General features: G+C 33.8%; 1 protein-coding gene across 3 annotated transcripts in view; it reads right to left on the bottom strand.

Moving 5' to 3' along the window:
* SPOCK3 (SPARC (osteonectin), cwcv and kazal like domains proteoglycan 3) overlaps positions 1–23073 on the bottom strand; it is a 155346-nt gene that overhangs the window by 37638 nt on the left and 94635 nt on the right. For all 3 annotated transcript variants that reach the window (XM_072334260.1, XM_072334262.1, XM_072334261.1), the window contains one exon: positions 10389–10503. In XM_072334260.1, coding sequence (XP_072190361.1) covers positions 10389–10503 — 115 coding nt within the window. The remainder of the gene's footprint in view (positions 1–10388; positions 10504–23073) is intronic.

Raw genomic sequence — 23073 nt, 5'->3', positions numbered from 1 at the left:
AAAAAAAACCTCTTCAGTACTTAGTTTCATCAAAGGCTCAGTTTACATTTCTCTTTTTAAGTCATAGGAGTTTACAATAAACCTCTACTACAAGCAAGTTAAGCACAGTTAACATTTTTGACAGAGATTACTATTCAATATGTAAAAATACCTGATTTTTTTTTTTTTAAGTAACCGTAAACACATGATTCTTTCTCTTAAAAACAGCATTTCAGCACTAATAAATCCCAACACAAACCCATTTTTCAAAGCCCCTCGGATTTAGGGGATAGTTATGTTTTTTAATGCTGAGTGCTTCTCACTAGCATTCATCATACATTTATTAGTGGCATCATAACAATGTCACCATGTTAATGAGCCAAGGCTTACAGTTTGATACAACTGAACAACTGCTGATGCTTGCATACAAGGTGACTACAGCACTTGATCTTGCAGTATCAGCAGGAACAACAGTTAAAACAGATATTGCAGTTAATTACATGGATCTTTGTGCCTTCAGGGCCGAAGCTGGCTTTTGCCTTTCATGAAGACTTTTATGTTTTATTTAGTGGGTTTCTGATATGTGAGGTAATCTCTATCTGGGATATAAAATTAAGATAGCAAGAAAAAAAATAAAACTAATACTGTAATTCATGAAGCAGAAAAAAAAGCATCACACTTGGGTAGTTACAATAATTGAGCCACAAAATACCTTATTATTTTACTAACGTATGTTTTCATAGTGCTGATTCATCAGAGCACAGCTTTTTTTTTCCTTTTTTTTTTTTTTGTTTTCCTTTTCCAGCAAGAAAATTTGCCTTCACGATAGCAAAACTCATGCAGATATAAAAATATCTATCTTGAAGTAGATTTAGCTGATGTCAATACCAGTGCATATTTGTTCAGTTCTTCTTCACAAGAACTTGAGTAAAGATACAGTAACATCTAAGAAAAGTTAATGCTGGCAGGATTTGGATAGCATTTTAAAATGGCAATTATGCATGATCAGTTGGATATGTTTTTGGAACTAAAAGGGAAGAGGAAGATACATTGTGAAAGAAAGACAATCAGAGGCATGCAAAGTTTACCCCAGACAGGAAATACATCTTTTTTGCATGGCAACATCTTTTTCAAACTTTGAGAAATTACATCTTGACATTAATAGGATATTCAGATGACATGAATGCAGCCTAAGTTGAATCAAATGTCACTGCACAGATAGATAAACTTTTTCAGAGCATCACTGAAGAAATTCTAGCCACGTAAATTGTTCTGTTAGTGCCTCAATACACTGCACCAACAAAAAGAACAGTTCTCAATTCTTAAATTGCATTCAAATATTTATGAAATGAAAGCAACAGTAGAGCTACATATATCTTGGTGGATCTATTTGTTAATTATTTCATTGAGAGAATAGGCTTGAAATAATCAGGATTTCATAAGGTATTTTAGAAGCATGATTTTTTAGAGATTTAAACTCTACACTAAGATAAATGCTGTTTGTGACTAAGACAACTTCCATCTACTAAAACAATAACTTCAACTACTTAACAGCAAGCATGCATAGCACAATTGAAGTTATGAAGTAAGCAGGAAATTAAACTAATGACTGAGTTACTCTTACTGAGAATTATTTGCAAATAGGATATTACACATTCTTTGAAAAGTGAGTGAGACCACTGTACTCCACTGATCCAACACTCACTCAGAACACTACTGAATCATTTACTCCATGCCTGAGTTTCCTAATGATCTCTTGATCATCAAATAAGGTTTGACACTATAACAGCACAAAACAGCTTGGCAGTAGGTTGCACAATTGGTAACATAAGTTTTAGCTTCCAAAAATAAGCACGAGGGTCAAATAACCTAGTTTAAAATAATTATCTTATATAGCAAGTATTTTTCTGGCAGTTATTTCCCATTGATGTGTGATGAATCACTTTTAAATGCAACTGCATATTGATGGTATAAAAATAGTATCAGTGAGAAAATGTTACAATCACATCAGTAATTGGGACACAAACATAGCAGCATGTTGTTAGTTTATTCACACACTGCATGAACAGAAAGATAATGCTGATCCAGATACTTAGCATATGATCTACATCTCTTTGGTTATTTACCCTCAATAGAATTATTGTGACACACTTCTAAAGCCTTTAATGTATCATAAGACTGTCACAGCCCCTTCATTTACATAATTAAGGCAATTATAGCCATTACAATTAAATGCAACACCATATTAATGGTCTGAACCATATTTAAGCTTCTAGCTTTATAATCCATAAATGCTAGTTGGCATAGAGCAAAAGAAGATAAGGAACATATCCCAAAAAAAGCATGCTCTTATGACTGTCTAAATCGTTTCATAGAGATTGTTGTGCAGCACAGGCTATACTTTCCTAACAATTTGGATGTTTGGGAGACCTCTAATTGAGATGAGTCATCAAATGTTTAATGACCTACATAAAAATTAATAATTATGAAACAGAAAATTAAACAGCATTCATTATCTTCTTTCATTATGATGGCTTCCCTATCTCTTGGATATATTTGGATACAAACCCACAGGATAACACACTGAAACTAAAACCTTTGCCTTCCTCAAGGCATTCACAATCAGATTTCCCCTTTTAATTTATACAATGAAAAAAAGAGGAAGTTAAAAACAAAACAAAAAACAAACAAACAAACATCAAAAAAAACAACAACAGACTTTCCTAGTAGATCAGTTTAAAGCAACATATAGAGATGTTTTCCTTCGTGAAAAGTGTATGAACAAAGCATAGCTTATTTTAAGTAGAAAAGAAAGCAACTCTGAACGACTAATTAATTACTTATCTTGCAAATAATACGTCTTTACCTCAAAAGTACCAGCATGCCTAAACAGTCCTGTCTAAACTGCACACAAAAAACAAACAAGTCAATAAATTCTAAGCCACAAGTGCATTGTCTACTCCAAGTGCGTTAGTTCATTCTCACATACTTTGGAACCTCATTTGGAATGAAACAAATACTTTCAGCTAGGGCAAAGATTAGGTACAAAATCACTCCCTGTTGTGGACAAGGCCACAAAGTAACTCCAGCTATGCTTATGTCCTCAAGCACACACATCTGTTGACAAAGCCCCACCCGACTGAGCACATACATGCTGTTGGTGACTGGGGATTAGAGCACCCACAGGGTGAGCAGAGATGCTGGAAAAACTCTTAAAGGCACTCAGAAAGGAAAAAAAGCATTGCATTCCAAAACTTTTAACAGAGCATCAGATCTGAAGTTACATCCATTTGCTGTTAACAGAAGATGTATCTCAAAATGCTTTCCCCAGGACTGCTCTCCACAGCTTCAACACCTGAAGAACTTACCATTTAAATTGAATGGAATTGAGGGCCAATGGCATCCTGACCTATCGTGTGGCCAGCAGGAGCAGGAAGGTAATCATCGCTCTGTACTCAACACTGGTGAGGCCACCCCTTAAGTACTGTGTTCAGTTTTGGGTCCCTCACTACAAGAAGGACACTGAGGACCTGGAATGTGTCCAGAGAAGGGCAACAAAACTGGTGAGGAATCTCAAGCACAAGTCTTATGAGGAGTGGTTGAGGGAGCTGGGGTTGTTTAGTCCGGAGAAGAGGAGGCTCAGGGGGAGACCTCATTGCATTCTACAACTTCCTGGAGGGAGGCTGTGATGAGGAAGGGTTTGGCCTCTTCTCCCAGGCAACAAACAGGACCTAAGGAAATGGCTGCAAGTTGAACCAGAGGCGGTTCTTAGACATAAGAAAAAACCTTTTCTCTCAGAGAGAGAACAAATTCCACAAATTCAAATTCCAAATTGAAGAATCCACAAAAGATTCATGCAGAATATTCATCTGAAGAATAAAATTTGCACCAATAATTTTCTGTTACTAAAGAAATACAGTAATGAATATGAAATAAGTCTCTTATAGATAAAATAATACAGTATTACACTGTCGTGAAATTTCCTTTATATTATATTACAAATATACAAATCATTTCTAAATACAAATGAATTCCTGCTAAAATTATTACTCTACATTAAGAAAAAATCAGCATTTACAAATGATAAAGATACTAATGCAATAGAATCTAGTCAAACAATAACACCTTCTATTACAGATCAAGAAAAAATTGTCTGCAATGCAGCTTATATACATAAGAGAGAGAAAAGATATTCTTAAAGAATTTGCATGACCCAATGTATCAGCATAAAAATCTAAAATGCCTCCATTTTCTCTTTACTCTCTAATGGCTATGCTGTCATAATAATGTATACTTACAGCTCACAATTATTATAAATGTATATGATGGAATAAGCAAAATGAAAAATAATACTTTAGGTTACATAACGGGACAAGTGTAGGTCTAAGATGAACCACTTTGGGATTTAAAAGTGAGTACTACATGTAAAAAGCAGTTAAAGCAAAATGAACATTTACTGCTAAGTCAATGCCTTCTAAAGGATTAAAATGGATGTACAGTAACACACTAGTAGTTTGTTTAAAATCACAAAAGAATTCAGAATCATTAGCACAGTAAGAATACTCACCTACAAATCATGTCTTTTTCACTAAAAAGGAAACTGAGACACAGCCCTAGAGCTTATTTATATTTAGATTAGTGGTAAGATTCACACTGGTGACAGTAGTTGAGATGAGAGAAGAAATAATAGCTCAGGATTCGATATTTGTGGTTAGAGTACAAAGCAAAACATCACTTTCAAACAGTGAATGTCCAAGTAGATGAGACGAATGTCTGGTTTTGAGTGCCTCCACTAATAGAGGTTCACTTTTCTTTCTGGATTCATTTAAAATCACTTTGAGAACAATCACCAAAGTTCAATGAAAATTAAGCAACTAAAGAAGTATAGAGGTTTTCATTAATTTGATGCTGCATTCCATAGAATTGCGGTAGCAATTATGTAACAAAGTATTTTATTGAACTATGTAAAAATGCAGTTTCAAACAGTGGACTAGAAATCTGACTATTGCCTAAAGCCAATTTACTTAACACATTTGAAATGTTTCCAATGTGTCTGCCCCAAACCTTCCATTTATTGTATATATTCTTCTGAGACAGTTAACAACTGGGAGTAGTTTGTCCATTATGAACAGCACACTTTCCTCCTAGTACTTCTTTTTATAAGGAATTAAATTTATTTTTTATTTTCTGAAGCAGGTAAGGCAGTGTAAAGTTTGATGCTGCGACTAAATGCTTTGTGCAATATTTTACAACATACTAATTTATTTCTAAGTAAATCCCAAACACTACAACCTATTAGCAAATAAGCATTGCAGTGCACTGTAACCTATCAGTAATTTCACTGAAGGGTCATTTTTCTCACATTTGAAGTTTGAAAGGTAAATTTTAATCCTGACAACACAGCATGAACTTCTTCACCTTTCAGAAGGCAACTTTGCTTATTGTATTTTATAAATGGCTTCTCCTGGCTACTCCACATCTGAGCACTGATATTATGAGGCCTAACTGGTCCAATATACAGTGTTCTAGATACAGATTTTATGCTACTGACACCTTGAAGTTAACCTTGAAGGAAAGAAGCCAATTAAAAAATTGTATTTTTTTTTACTTTCAAGGACAGTTAGAGAAAAGGAGAGATTAAGGAGTTGACACAAATGTTATTTTTGGCCCTAACTCTGTCTTTGTGAATACTGGAATGCAATGAGAACAAAAGCTCTTTTTTGGCACCTACACCTGTACTATATGAAGCATGGCTGTGGTCATGTATTGATAAGATGGTGCTATGTAAATAAAATAAGAGGATTTGGAGGCATGCAGTCTTGCTATTTGTTTTTCAAGCATTGTTGCACACAGAATGTAACAGATTCTACAATGTCTCTAATCCTACTGTTACTTATCTTCTCACAGCAATTAACACTTCGTCAGTATTCAGCGTAAAATAGGATGCAGCTGAGAAAGCAGCTATGTTCTATGATTAAATTATTTGAAATATGCTAACTGAAAATATTTTCAGCATGCAGCACTGGCTTTTTACTTCCTTTTGGCAAAAGACTTGAAGAGACTGACATTTATAGCAGCTTGCTATGCTAGCTATGTTGTACTCTCTAGATGATTAGAAACAGAGAAGCCCACCCTTTCACAAATTTGTCTACCTCTGCTACTTTAGTGAAAATAAGAAGTGGTCTCTTACTACAAGACTTATTTGAAATTGCCTCAAAATTTTTTGAGAGCAAATTCTTCCATTTCAGTAGCAAATGAAAATGGAGATTGAATGTATTACCCACAGTGCTGCAGCTTTTTCTGTCTAAACTGAAGGACCTTCAGCTAATACTGAGCTTCCGGATGCAAGCATGCATCTCAGCTGGACCATGACTGTCTATTAGGACAGAATTCCAACCTTGTTTCCTGGAAAAAGATACTCAAAGATGTAAACCAGGAAGAATCTATAGCACACATCAGTCAAATTCTTAATTTAGACACTTTGGGAGGCCAGGATCATGAGCATGTTGTGACACATTTATCAGTATTAGCGTAGCCTAACAGAAACACAGAAGATAGACACTTTGTCTAGGTCTCTGGTTTCCAAGCTTTTTGGATTTAAGGATAATTAAACCTTCCCCAGTATCTGCAGAGCAAATTTCAAGCCAATTGACAATGGACTGCTTTCCTCAGGTATCTCTAAAAGCAATTTGTTCATAGTTTGAGTTGTCAGACACACACTTATCTGCTATCCTTGGCATTCAAAACATGTTCAGTATTTAGGTATTTGGTCCAGGCAAAAAAAAAAAGCCCAGAAAAAAGTACCGCCTCCTGAAGTCTTTTAATATTATTTTTCTATTCTTTTTCTTTTCAAATTTATTTAACCAGTAGGCCTCCATATAATCTTCATAAGAAGTAAAGGAGAAACATAAGGAAATGTCTAACTAAAGAGAGAATTCCTACTGATGCAAAAAGTGAGGTCTCATTTAGTTCAGTGTGAACACTCTTTACCTTACACTTCAGCTCCTGAATGAGCATGAAACAATTTTCTTTCAAGGACTGACATATTCCTTCTCTCTTTGCTAGACTGAAGGTCTGAAGGTCTGAAATGCTCTTCATCTTCTATGATGAGCTTCAAACTGCCTCAGAGCAGAAAATTCTAAGTAGCATCAGATACTGCCAAGAGGACAGAAGTCTCCTCAGCCTTATAAAAAGCAGAGAGTTTCTGTCAAAGAAGACTTCCTGTTTTCTGGTCCCATTTAAACACTGGGCAAAAAACTCTGAAGAGCTTACAGAAATCAAGACCAATAGATTCCAACTCAGTGAAATCCCTATGTGCACATCTGCACGTGCCACTGTGACCTGAATGCCCCAAATCCTGGCACATATTTCAATAGGATCAGGGTGAAAGTGGGACATGTAGCAATGGATCTGCTGGGAAAAGACTGAGCCCTGTTAATGCTTCCTCACTTCTCTTGATTAACACCTCTGTCACTAGAGGTGGTGTCACTAGGGATCCTTTCACTCTTTCATTCCATTTTACCTTTCTTTCTTGACTCCATAACACACTCCACTATTCTATATCTTCATTTCTGTATGTGACCCTTCCTTTCAACACCACTTCAAGCATTCTTCACATCTTCCCCACTCTTATGACCATAAGCTTCTTTTTTATTTTTATTTTTTTTAAAGTTTGTATGATACTCAGATTGCTTTCTCTAAATCATAACCACAACAAAACAAGGATTAGTATGATTGTATTTTTCTGCTCTTTTTTTATTGCTTGTTTTGTCAGCAACTTGTACATATAGGTCAAGATCAAGTCTTCTGCCACTTTGTGTATGGATTCAAGCTAACAATCCCTGCAAATAGGGCAGGTTCAGTGTTACTGAATGTATCACTGGGTTGAGCAGCCTTTCAGAAAAGCTTGCGCACCTTCAGATGCCTCATACATTGAGCAAAGAAAGAAACACCTTCCTACTAAGAGTTTTGTGCAGTTTTATGATTAGATTGGCACAGACACTGAAAAGCAAATCTTTTTCTTCTGAATACTGATTTCATTTTGCTTCCCAAAGGATCATGGCATTTCATACCAAAAATACTTTGGGTAAGTTCATAGATATACTTGCTTCCTAGATACATGGAAAGGGAGAAAGTTAAAAAATAAAATAAAATTAAAAAAATAAATCAGAACTGGTGAATAGGAATAAAGGAAAAAATGTTTTGGATATGGCATATGTTTTAGGAAGTCTCTATTTAAGTTATCTGAAACTGGAACGCTAATCTTCCTTTGTCTCTGGCTTTGTCAAATCTCTAAGCAATTCACAGATGCACACACAGCTAACACTTAATGGAATTCAGTTTAAAGAAAATAATTGGATTCTTTTTCAGCACTTACAACAAAATTTGTATTCAAGTTACAATAGTGGCTAAAATGTCAGCAGTGCCAGTCAACTCACTTTAATATTTCTCACATCTCCTGGCCTTTGGCCTGGTAAGGAAATTATATTCAAATTTCAGTGTTCTGGTAAAATGTAGCATGTAGAAAGCCCTGATTTTGCTTGCCCTGACAATCTGTTAGGACAGGATTAGTGGTAATTCCTGCACTCATATAGGCTCTTTCTGCCTTCTCTTTTACATAACTAAGCACAAGTAATCTTGTTCCCTTGGCAGCATAAATCTTCAAGAAGAGTTAATTCCTACCAGTACTAATTACAAACAATTCTAATTACAAACAAAACAGGTTGCTTTCAATGTTTATGTAGAGGAGTAGAAAAAATAGTCCACTTGAGAAAACAGAGACTAAGATAAAATTAAGTAAAAAACAAAACTGTATCAGGTGAAACAATAAGACATATTGTTTATGCTATTGTTTTAGCATATTACACAATGCTAATTTTATTATCATTTTTTTTTTAATGGAGGGCAGTGATATATTCAAAAACTAACAGAGCAAATGGCAGGCCTGTTACTCACAGAGAGATGTTTCTCAGCTGATTGTCTGAATTTCACTTCCTACCCACTGTTAGGCAAATATCCTTACATCTGTTCTGGCAAGCCAGAAATCACTGCTAGTGCAAACTTCACTTATGCTATAGTCTGTGGGATCACACTGACCACACATGACTGTCTCTTCTATTGTGGCTTTAATTTGTGCTGGCAGTGTGAGCAAATAACAGATTTAAGTAATTTTTTAACCTTTTCTACATGAAATTTTACAATAAATGCTTTAAAAAAAACCATCAGTTTTCAGAGTTTGCAGCACAGGCAAAATTTAATTACACATACTTACTAATATCTAATTACATAATCAGTAATATTACAGAATACAATGAGTGGCTTAAAGGGATGTTTCAGAGCTGGTTTTTGATTGGCTGGTCTAGTGCACACAGACCAGTTTATAGTGCTCACACCTTTGTTACCTGTTCAAAAAATGTTCTTTTTAAAAAACATTTAAAAAATATTATATTAAAAAACTAATTAAATAAATACATTTTTGTCAGCAGCTAGAGCTTGTAAAGGAAGCCATAACAGTAAATTTCTCAATAAAACAATGGTGCATCAAGCTTAATAAAAAGCTTTAAAAACCCCAATGTTAATGTCAGTCAGAAGTATAGTTCTGGATTCTTTTGTATTTAAAAGATTGCTATAGGAAAAAAAATAAATAAATCTTCAAAAACTAATATGGTGTTCAACCAGTTAGGATACAGGACACTTGTGCTTCACAAATTTAGTGTGACTAAACATAGAATAAAAAGTAAATACAGCTAGCAAAGTTCAGTGCTGACCTCCAGTTCTGTTCTTGGCAAATTCAGGTCCATGGCTGCCATGCTACGCATATTCCATGCATGTATTACCATACTATGATGGCTCTCCTTGCAGGATTACCAAATTTTGTTTTGTTTAACAACATTCCAAAGTCACCTGTAGTTACTGAAATATAAATATGCTTATCCACAATTTTTGTTCTTCAGCTGCATCAGTAGTGAAGCAGCAGCAGAGCAAAGCAACCAAATGTTTCCATACTCACACGTGATCCAAAAAGTTTACACATTTCAATCCACTTTTCAAAGAAATCATTTTTACTTGACAATCTTTATCAGAAGTTTCATAGCTTAAGTGCAACTGCTTTTTCCTATTCCATTTTTTCCCCCCAGTCACCCTACATTTTCTTGCAAATTCAGCTGAAAACATTAAGGAGCAGAGAGTAATATTAACAAGTAACAAAAGAACAATCACTCACACTAAAATAGCTGCATTTGAAAACTACAGTGGTGCACTGAAGTAGGCACAATTTCAAAAGAAAATATCATTGAATAAATAAGACTCATTTTATTTAAAAATACACAATGTTTTTGATCACTGTGTTCTTCTATGAACAAAATCTGATTTTCTTCTAGACCTGAGCTGTTAAAATTATCATCACTCACCTCTCCGATCACTTCTGCCAGTGTTTGTGGACTTGTCAGAAGGGCAAGGGCAACGTCCTTCACATTTCACTGAGATTTGTTTTCCTGAGACACAAGCTTGATATTCTAATTTGCACTGCAATAAGAGAGAATGACTGGAATTAATACAAACATCTTTTACAGTAAAAATTACAACTCCTTAAATATTTTCAAGGGATCTTTCATAAGGCACTTAAATTTCTGTAGACACAGGTGCAAGGAAACATTACTGCAGTGTATGCTAAGGAGTCTGATTAGATAAACATATAAAGGTTTTGCTCACTAAGCTGTCTACAGTTTCAAACTTGATGCAGGAGTTAATTCACTTCTGGTTTTAGACATATACCAAACAGAATTAGACTGCATTGGATTTATTTATATTATATGAGCAAATAAACAAGGCATCAATATTCACTATCAACAGGAAAGGATTAAGAGGGATCTATTATGGGATTCATGACTTATTTTCTTATTTTCTACTTTTAAGACAGCATTATTCTAGTAAAAAATAACAAAATAGAAAGCTGTGGCCAATTAAATTCTAGTGGCAGGTTTTCTAATATAGAAACAGATTCAACTGTATGGTTCTGATCTGTGTACTTACAGCTCTGATTCACAAACCTTGCAAAATTTAACTAAATCTAGCCAGGAAATGGAATTGTCTCGAATATATAAAACTAGTATACTAAAGATCACATACACAGAAAATAACGTTATATCTTGTCAGTCTTTTTAAAAAAACTGCACTTCTATTTCAAAACAAGTTCTTGACAAACAGATCTGTCTGTAAGATTACCAGCATACTATCAAGAAAAAAATGAAAACAAAACAAACAAGTCGTATTTGAAAATGCTCATAGATAAGGAAAGGAAAAGAGCAAAGTGCTTATGTAGAACACTTTATCCTTGAACAAAGGATTGAAGATGCCTCATTAGTCAGATAGAAGACAAATAACAAACAACTGAAGGAGCAGAAAACATTTCAAGTGACAAATAAAAATATGAAATTGTTTTTTTATGCACCACACAATTTCAGAAAAAATAAATAAATTAAGAATTTGTGACCTATATTCCCTGTTCTCTTCAGGTATGTAACACCAGTTTCATGCAATTATATCATACAAATAACTGGATTTCTGGCAAATCCTAAAGTCAAAGTTTCTCTTGTCCAAAACTGAGGAAGGAGTTGGGGCACACAATGTAGCTATATAAAAGATGTTGCTGAAAGGGCTGATGAGGTTTCCACTGGTATGCAGATAGAATGATTTAAACACAGTTCATTTCTATGATTTCATAGTATTTTATCAACTTTTAACACTGCTGCACTTCTAATCTTGTCAAACTGTCATGTAGTTCTCCACTTGAATTTCACCATGCTGAAATATCTTTTTGCACCATTTCCAGCATCAAAGAGATGAAATACTAGAAGATTGAGAGTATCTCAAATGTTGTGCATCTACACAAAACCATAATCACAGCTCAGTGCTGAATGTGCTACCTTTACTCAAAAAAAGGCATGTTCGAAGGACAGCATGGCTAATATAGTCTTTAATTTGACAAAACAAAACACTATAACAGATCTCTTCTGATTGAAAGCTAATTTATAAATAACATTGCCTTCCTTACAGAGGCTGACAAAACTGGTTACCTCACTGTGTACCTGGACTGTTGCCCTGACTGTACAGGAATGCCCATTGAATGTACATGATATCCACCAGACTTCCTTCCAGACAGCACATGGCATAACTCATATTTTAATTCATGAAATAATTGTCAGTGTCAGTAGAATAGATCATAGCCTGAATTTAATATATATTTCTGTTGCCTATTTTAAGGTCTGAGTATTTTACCATTCAGCCTTAGTAGATTCGGGAGTCAAATCTACAAATACTTTCTTTTCAGGATGCTTACAAGAATGCTTTAGGCACTGAGTCAGTTAGCAATTGAATTCAATGAGACCATTTACAACTGGACGTACAAATTCTATTTCTATTTATTTATTTAAAATACTGAGTATCAAACATGAGGAGTATAAATCAAAGAAATACATTATTATGCTTTTTCTTTTAAGACTCCAGTATTTCCACTTTGTATCACTCAAGTGTTGCTGAAGAAAGTAATAAACACTTCAAAGTTGCCCCAGACAACATGATAGGTATGGAATGTGACTTTAGTCCTCTGAATTAATTTTCTTTGAAGGTGCCTGCTTCATTCTATTTGAAAGAAACAGTGTCCTCTCAAATGTATAAAAAACCAGTGCCTCGCACCTGTCATGGGCACTGAAACCTGATTAAGTGAGTGCAAGGTCAGTACACAACAGTATCAACTCGATATTCCCATTCACAGCTATGCTAGAATTTTACATGCACTGAACTCATTGTATGGACAGGTGGGCACAGTTACACTCTCCATCTCCAGAAACAAGGTGCTATTATAAATCAGAAATAAATCAATAGGCTTTAGCGACAATTTAATAGCAGCAGCTAATGAAACCAGGAATATAATTCTAGTTCAAAATTCTTGTCTTTGTTCTCTAAATGAACAACACACTGGGATATTACAAAAATAGCTCTGTAAAGCAAAGACAGGTTAGATATCCCTCAATGTTCAGCTCAATAAATTGGCAGCAAAGCAGGTAACACACTTGAAAAACTTCACAGAGAAAGAAATTTATGGCATGTAGAATATCAGGAAACACTGTACATTTCTAGTAGAGGAAGTGTTAGGAACACGACAAAATTGTTCATTGTGGGATTTGGGGGAAAAATATCTGAATGCATGAAGCAGCAGAAAAACTCAGGAACATAACTACAAAGTATAATATTACAAACAGAATCAAAATAGTTTTAATTTATTCATCTTTAATATTGAGTTTTCATATGGGAAAAATATATCACTGTGTATTTTTCAAGGAATTCATCTTTTGTAGAATTATTTAATTTTATGAATGGTTGGTTATTTGTGCTATTTTCACCCCAATCCTTCATACGCACAAAAAGAATCCACTTCACATTTTAATATATCTAGTTTTTTATCTTCTGAGCATGATTCTCCGCATTGGATTTTCAGTACATCTCATTTGTATGTCTGATTTTAGGGCTGCCTCAACTGTTTTGAGTTTTTGCATATCTTGTTTCAAGACAGAATAATAGCAATTTCTTACTTCTAAGCACTGCACAGAAATACATAGCTTTGAAAACAGATGGAGTGAAAGTACCACAACAGGGTCTCCTGGCAGTGTATTTCAGGATGAAAAATTCCTCATTTCTGTACTGTAAAGTTTTCCATATAAAGATGCGATTTGTTTACTTATATTCTGCCTGTTTGAAAACCTGTTCAGTAGTAAATGAACCCAACGTTCTTCAACTGTCACCTTAAGTAGTTGTTTGGTGAACTAGAGACAAGCAATTACAATCCATGGGAAGAACGTCAAATAATGTATGTCATCTCTAGACATGACTCATGCAACTTTACTGTTATTACAGTAAAGATGAGAACAGTTATATTTCTGGAACAATTACTATGCACGATATTTTGATATACATGAGCACTGTTCTTATACCTACTCTTACAGAGTTGGAAAGATTAAATGACAGTCATATATTTCATTAAGCTGTGCTACCTTCCAATTCAAAGAGCTACCTGTCAACAGCTGCCAAACCAATCTCTTTATGTTCTGTATAAAAGACTACTTCTGCCACAAGATGGAAAAAAAAAAAAACAGTAAAACAGTATTTTCTTTTCCATGGCAAAATAATAGAATAATGAATATTCAGAGAAATTTTTAAAAAAAAAAAAAAAGTGTTTTTGTGTACATTCAATTGTTATGAATACAACAACACATTTTTTACAGTAAGTTTACTGAAGAATCCCATGTTCTGTTGTATTTGTATGTAAACCAAGTTCCAGGTAGGTATTACATACTTGCCTACATACTTGCTTACCTTTAGAATATCCCCAAATCAAGTTCCTGTGATCAACTGATATAATTTTTAAGTGTGAATGACAGTATGCATGCACATATATGTGGAAGATTGTGATCAAATCCATGACTTGGTGAAACTTCTTGTTAGAGAGATTGCAGGAAATCTCCACAGACAGTAGTATTATGTCATCATGATTACCTAATATAAACATATACAACCTCTATGTAGAGTGAAAAAGAATATTCTGAGAATATTTTTATAGTCTAGAACATTTCAACTTAGTTGAATTTGAACTGACTGGGAAAACCTGAAGCTGCTGAGAAACTGAAGGGAAGAAAATGTATGGTTAGTTCAGAAATGAATGAAATAGAAAAAAAAAATAAAAAAGGGGGTGAATAAGGAAAAGATTACCTCAGAATATTTCTGGGAAATACACTGAAATAAATACTCAAATAACTTGTGAACACTCAGAAGATGAACAATGCTACAGAGCTTTATCAGACAAATAGTAATAGATCAAGTTTCATTCTATGGAAGTATTTTTAGAAAACAAAGGTATAATAGAATTCAAGTACTTTGATTTTGCCAGCACTTGTCATGCTCTTACACTGCAATCTTGTAAGCCACACCAGAAAGAACACTCACTATTTGTGTAATCATGCTGTACGTTCATGACAAAACTAGTTGAAAGTGATTTTCAGATACTAGCAATCAATGACTTGCAGTCATGAGAGGCTGCACTAGAAGCAGATTTTCACAAGAGTTTATCACAGCCCCAGATCTATTTTGTCCCCTCATTAATGGCTTAGGAGTTATCCTATGAAATACATAATACATTTTAATAACTTTAGAAGACATAGATGTAATAAAAATATTCATAATATTGAAAAAGGCTGAAAATACAGCATATTTCAACAAGAAAATTGTTGTTCCTCTTTGAAGCAGACATTGTAATCAGCTTTAACTTTCAAACTAAAGAGCAGCTGGCTAGAATACCATTCCAAATGGAAAAAAAAGAATGCAGTTATCACTGTCAACGACTGCATGGTCTTTAAGAAAAATGTCACACTGTAGTGCATAAACAGGATTGTAGCCTACAAAATGTGAAACAATTCTGTACAGTTCTGGTATAGGTTAAAAGAATGCGCCTTATGCAGCTTCATGACAAGATTTCAAACAGGACATGAGCCCACATGAAAAAAGTCATTAAAAATAAATAAATAAATAAATAAATGTAACATTAATACATAAATGTAACCAAAGGCCTAGAAAATACATAACTAGGACACCAGATCAAGCAGTGAAGAAGTCCTGAGAAAAGAGGACTCATGTAATATCTGTCAAATGAAAGATATCTCAAAGGTATTTGCAAAGAGTACCATGATAAAAAAGTTACAAGAAATAATTGCCTCAAATCAACGCAGTTTTAGATTAGATACCAGGAAGACTTTCTGATAATAAAGTAGTGAGATATTAAAATAAATTGCTGGAAATGCTTATTGAATCTTTAAACACTGGAATCTTTATAACCAGGATTAGATAATGTCAGGAATGACACCTGTGTAGTTTATCTTGCTTTGAAAAAAATGAGGCAACTAGACAATGCAAAGCTTACTGTATGAGAAAGCACAGGATAGGTCTGCTTTCAGTGTCAACAGACTTACTTTCATGATGTGCAAAGAAAGAAGGAAAGAAGCAGGGAGAAGGCATAAAATTAAATGAAATTAATATTTATTCTGGTCCAACGCTGTTTGATAATTTAATTTTAGCAAAATTGATTTTCTTAGTACTAAGTCAGTATTTTTACTTTTCTGGACTCTCAGAAATCCAATATATGATTTCAGAACACACTAAATATTTTTAGATCCAACTAAAAAACATAATAATTGAATATATATATATATATTTTATGTGAAACATGAAGAAAATGATCCTTTAATTGGACAGCCAAATCTTATGAATAACTGGCTTTCATTTATCTGCAACATAGCCTTCTATCTGTGAAACAACACTCATATCACATAGAGGGACTATGATGAGACAGTGTAAATTGGCTGCTATTTGTAGAACTCTCAAAAAGGACAGAGAATAGAGATATATTAAGAGGAATGTATTTTAACTGTGCAGCTACTTTATAATAAGAGACGTTAGACAGTGCTGAACAAAGCACAGCTAACGAATTACTGATTAGATAACGAGACCTAAGCTTATTCTTTGTTTTAAGCAAGCAAAAGACCTGAAAAAGAGACAACAACTTAAGGTAGGATTGCACTACATGTCTATCCAAGAAGAAAAACAAGCATTGCTTGCACATGAGTTTTGTCATTTCCCACTCTGCTAACAACCAGCTTTTTCTCATAGATTTAATTCTATCCATTTTAAGAATACTTCCTCAGTGACAAGATAATGTATTTTTTTCACAACGATGTTGTTTTGTTAGGAATATCTATCAGTTTTTATACAAACTAATTAAAGCCAACTATTAAAGATCCACGCAGTTTCCCTGGCAAGCAAAGAACATCTGCTCCTGCACTAGAGAGATCTGTAGATACTCCCACCAACTCCTGCTTTTCTTCACCTTATACACATTGGACAGCTGGAGACAGATCTGACACACTGGTAGCATACAATACAACTCATTGAAGTCATCTGCCAGAGCATTCATGTCAGTCCCCTATACTTATTGCTTCCATTACATGCTGCAAGCCATGGCAACACTGCTATTAGTCCCTAGTACTCAAAGCTTGAAGTTAGGTTAGGTATGTCAACACACCCTTTTCTAGAATATAAACATAAATTTGCAGTGTAGGATAGGTTATAAAGACTTTTTTGATGCAATGAGGCACATATAATTTATAAAAAGGCTTTCTACAATACTATTCAATTAAATGCCGAGCACTTAGCAAATTACCTTTTAGACAGACTGTAACTCACACAACTGTAAAAAAAAAAGTTTGATCTTTGAAAGATAACTGTCACTTGTAATTATACCTTATATGAATAATAAGAGCTTTTCAGAAGTCCATGGCTTTTCTGTACATGTAAAATTAAACAGGTTGTGCAATGTAAGAAAAAATACACTGATGAATAATTAAATTTAGACTCATATGATGCTAGTTAGTTTATATGCTAGAAATACTTGAGTACATACACTTTTTTTTTTACATACATTTTTTTGTTATTGCTGCCAATTATGGTCACTGATTATTGCTCTGACACTAGCCATTGAGAGAGGAGAACATAAGAGGCCCTACTTCTGGCTTCTCAACTTTTCCACACTCTCACTCACTCAGCTCTAACCAAACATTTTAGAGTACAAGAGGAGAATACGGGGAAACTAAAATTATCAGTAGGGACCAGAGAATTCTGAAATCTTAACACTAGACTACAAGCACTCAGCACTCATCAACTGAATGTCCATGGGTCAAGCAGAGAAATCTATTTGTTACAGTACAAACAAACAGAGTGGCTTAAAGGAGTGAATTTTGAATATCTACACATTCCTACAATAAAACCTTACTGGTCTTTTTTCCTTATTTTCTAGATGAACATGAATGTGTGATAGGAGATTTTAGTATGATGCAGTCAACAGGATCTCCAAGAAAAGATCTCTTGCTAGAATACAACAAAGAAAGCTGCTGAAGAAAAGAATTAAATGCTAAACATTTATTCCAGCATTATTATGTTTCTTACTAATAGAAATCTCTCCCACAGAACTCCACTTTAATCCATGTACAGAGATCCATTTTCTCTCTGGTTTTAGAACATGATATCTCTGACAGTTGATCAGATAATTACTCTTTACCAGTAAGCAGTACTGCATGATTTCAACTTCACTCTGTGCATTTTTTCACCCTCATTTTAATCGCAGTTTCAGAAAGATTACATTTAAACACTTTCTCATAATTTTGCTTTTACTGCATTTTGTGCAGATCACTATGCGGAATGTGAACAGGCCTCAGATTTCAATGTCCTGAAGTACATTAGGTAAGAAACTTCGGTATACTGTATCTGGATTTGTCACTGCTATCTCAGATGGGGTGAGGGGGATAAAAAAGTGCATATTAGTCTAGTAATGTTCCATATCCAGTTCAACGCAAAGAAGTACTTGATAGGAAATCTGAAAGAGGGGTAAAGAAATTCAATACTCAAGGGCAGATGAAAAGCAATGGTTGATATTGCTTCTTTCTTTTGTGGTATCACACATTAGATTACCTGAAAATGTAAGTAAAAACATGTCCAGATTTTGTGACATTATACTAGTAGACTCAGCATGGAAATTGTTATGCAAATCTGTATTTCCTTAGGAAGAGCAGCTGAGAAGACACATGTAATTGCAACATAGAGTTTCAAACTAAAAACAACCAGCTACACTAATGCCAAGATACTGTATTTTCAACTAATTCAAGCTATAGAAATTAAGAACTAACCTGTACATTTATTTGTGAAGTGTCACATACAGATCTAAAAATGCTTTAAAATTATTTCAGCAACAACTGATCTTTCTACAACAACATGTTAATTCTGTGTGTTACTTACCCAAGTAATAGGAGTTTGGGTAAAACCTGTACCAAATAATAAACTACTGTTTAAATGAAAATAACACAAAACATTTCGGTTATAAAAACATGTAACTAAAGTTTTCTACACAGAACAAAAGGACAAATACTTGTCGAACCAAGACCCTGAGCAAAGAAAATCTTCTGTGTCTTAAAGGACTGTTGACACACTGCTTCTAAAGTGACAAACTAGAAAAAGCCACTTGGATAAAAGAATGAAAATCAGTATATAGGTTTTTTTTCTTTATACCTTTGTAGCTCTTGCCTGTTTTCTGCAGCACTACAGTGTGCAGTGCAACAGTATAAAAAGAAAAGCCTAAAATCAAGTCAACTAACTACTCAATCTTTTTTTGGATACCCTAAAAATATTAATTCACAGGAAGAAGCAGACAGATGCCTACTGTGATTATTTAAAATTAGATACCTACCTGTCTTTGCTTTCATAGATGCTTTTGAGACATATGCTGCTTAGGAGCATTTGAAAATCCTTTTATGCATCAGTTCACTAATTAAATGACACACCTTTGCTTCCTTCACACTTCTGTGTCGGACATCATTTTGTCAGACCACCCCTCTGCTGCCACACATGGCAACAAAATGCAGTGGGATGTGGTTGGAAAGATTCTGCCTTTACTGCCATGCCACCAACATCTGCCTCTGATGTTGTGGACAAGCATAATAAAATAGGTGCCATTACTTTTGGAGCAGACCTTACACTACCTCGCCACCTTGTTTTATACATTTTGCAATCATGTGGGCTCATTTTATATTTTGAAATAAAAACATAAAGTTTGCTTAATGCTAAACAACAAAACCACATAATATTTGAAACATGCTATTTCTAGTAAATTGATATTCTTAAAGGTTTTATTATAATTCACATAATCAGAATCACTAAGGTCATTATATTCATTTTTTGGCTAAAAAAATATATTACCTAGTTTCCACATTAGTATTTCAATATTCCTTGAAGAAAAATTCTGTAAAAGACAAGATTTTTCAAATATATATTAAAAAATATTTAGAATGATTAATAAAAGGGGCCAAATCAGATATTTATATTACTCTCACCTATATTTTTCCTTCTGTTCTTGGCTTAGTCTCTTTTATAATCACTGACAGCTTATAAATAGACTAACAGCCTACTGTAAATTTGTTTGATATTATTAATTTCTGAATTACGCACATAGCTACTTAAATCTGTAATCTGAATTCTGGTTCATATTCAGAGCCTTCGTCTATATAATTTACTCAAATTCCAGCATCTAACAAGCTCCATTTTTGAAAATTCTTCATAATTTCTAGCAGACACAGGCTACAGATCCATGAAATCTCATTCATCTCTGTAAGTATAAAAGACTCTTGGTCTAACTTCTTTCTGGTATTCTTTCTGGTAGTTTTGTAACTTGGAGAAAGTTTTGTGGGAGACTAAAAAAGTTATAATGCTTATACAAAACTAACTTTACATTTTCAAGTTCTCACTTCAAATGGAAATGAATATTTAAAGAAAAGATAAAAGTGCAAGTTAATTCTGCTAAATTATCTGAACAGCTGAACATTTGGGTTGAAAATCTACTAAGAAAGACCTTCAAAAATCCTCAGGTGACATGCAAATTTCTGAGTAAAAGCAATAACAAAGTAAGCTGTAAAGCCTACAGTAAGACACAAATTGCTTGTAAAAGCATGGATTTTTATTTTTTTTATCTGCATATACTTCATTAGCATGCATAATCACTGCATTTTTAATATCATATACTTTCTTAGTATACTGGCTGATTACATTACTAATTAAACAAGTTGAATTTATCTAATTATATCTAAGTTGAAATATTTATAAAATTATACGTGAGCTAAAATATCATCAGAAGAGTGTGCTCATTAGTCTTCAATTACAGGAAATATAATTAAATTAACATGCACAGACTTAGTCCATGTTCAGCTTTACTGTCCAAGTCTAAGACATTTAAACTATACTGAAATCTATGTACTTATATTCTGGCGACACCTGGATAGATGCATCAAAGAATCAACCCCTTTCAAAACATTTTAATTCAAAAGATTATTTATTTCAGCCAAAAATATTAGGTTGTAAATGCTATCAGTAAAGGAAATTCCTTTATAAAATTCCATAATGGTTCATTATTATTTCTCATCCTGTCCAGGAAGAAACAGTCTTCTTATATATGTGGCAGCTAATAGCCTAGAACACAGCAGCTTTTTTCTAGATGACATATATCTCTATCTGAACTCAAGGAGATATTTCTTGCACGAAACTGTATCTAAATCTTTCTACTTCTTGCTGTCAGTATTTCATTTATAAAATATGCAAAGTTTTCCATGTTCTAACTTCATAAAATATACTAATTAAAATCAGGACACAAAAAGCCATAACTCATGTTCCAAATGAAGAGACAGAGCAGCAAATCTTTCTAAGCCTCTTCCAACAACTCCATGGTGATCTATGAATTTTCCATTCTTTCCTGCAACTTTCCTTTCATACAGAGGGTACACTACTGATATTCAGCCATATTCTTCAGATCCCCATCTCTCAGTTTCATGTGGTGTACGTGACTGCCCAGATATGTTCTTTGATTTTTTTTTAGTTATTTTAATTGCATATTTTTCTTCTGATTAACTTGGAATTTCACCCACAAGTGAGTTTGTTTGTTAAGAAACACTTGGTTTCACTTGGATCAAGATCAATGTAGAAAAACAAGACAAGGGATCAGAAGTGTAGGTTCACGCCTGCAGTATTTCACAGTGTGCTTTGCAGAATTATAAAAATAAAATAGTGATCCTTAAAAGACGACTCTGTTACTGATACTATACTTCACTGAGATGACACACTAAATTGGTAAGACTAAGTCTTTTCTCTGAGACAGCACAACTAGTCGATACAACTGCTGCTCTAAATTTTACTTATGCTGTCTGATGTTATTACTTAACACGTAGTTATTTCAGTTTCTTGCTAAGTGTTAGAATGACCTACATGAAGATTATGTTTCTGATAGAAGCTGAACATTTTGCTCTGTTTCATTACTACATTTAACTATTAGATCCAGTAAATTTTAATTTGAATAATTCCACTTTCTCCAATCATTTTCAATTTCCAGTTCTGTAGCTTTTCAAATGCCAAATGTTTGATAAATGTCAGAGAATAATCAGTACAACTAAGTTAGCATAACTTCTTTTGTACCCGCTACTTACAGATTGCGTCACAACCATTCTTAGAGGGAAAAACAGAATTAATTTTTAAGAAAATTGCTCAGTAAAATAAAATTTAAAAATAACATAAAGGCATTACATAGATCAAGGCTTAAGATTATTTTTTTTCCCAACCCATAAAGCAGTATTTTTTTTTAACATAGTTTTATATTAAACAAACACAGTATCTTGGAAGTGAAAAAAAGGAACACACATTCCATTACTGGAAGTATGAATATGTCATCCTCGTCTAAGAAATAATGAACTATTCAGAATTTCAGAATACTAAAAGTGCTATTAATTATTGTGTCATCTAAGGTTTCATCTCAATTTCCAATAGCTTTAGCAGCTCTTTATTTTGATGAAAAGTTTAAGCTGATAAAAAGATAGCGGTTAATGTATAGTTTGGAATTTTTACTACATCAGCCTATTTGGAAAGTTGATTAAGTAAAGTGATTAAACCCTTCTATATCATATCCTATCACTTTGGGTTCCAAATAAAACTTCAAGCATTACTGGTAAAATGCATTGATTACAAACACAGGAAAAACACAAAATCTCCATCTGATTTGTTAGAATTAGCCTTTCTTTTTAAACATTTTAATAATAAACAAGGAGCTTTGAGCATTTCTCTGAAAATCAGTCTACCTTCATGAAGTTTACTTCATACATTGATCAGGCAATATAACTTTTATATTGCTGACTAGTAGTGAATCATATTCAAGAAACTGTATTTGTTTTTCTCTCTCATTCCAGCAGCAAGCCTGTGGAACAGTACGTTATAATGAGATTTCTTTCAGATTACATTATTTTGTTTCTAAGGATAGCAGGCAAACCTTAAAACTTATTACTTTTGGCTGTGTTTCATTTTTTCATTTAAGTCTACATCTGAGTAACAATGCAGATAAGAAATAACAGGTGTATTAGATTAACTCAATTTAAAAAGTCTGACTGACATTCAGGTGTGTGAATATTACTT

This window comes from Excalfactoria chinensis, chromosome 4, assembly GCF_039878825.1.
Source record: "Excalfactoria chinensis isolate bCotChi1 chromosome 4, bCotChi1.hap2, whole genome shotgun sequence".
In the NCBI taxonomy this organism is placed as follows: Eukaryota; Metazoa; Chordata; class Aves; order Galliformes; family Phasianidae; genus Excalfactoria; species Excalfactoria chinensis.
Note: the sequence above shows the minus strand (reverse complement) of the source record. Positions and strands in the feature narration are given on the sequence as shown.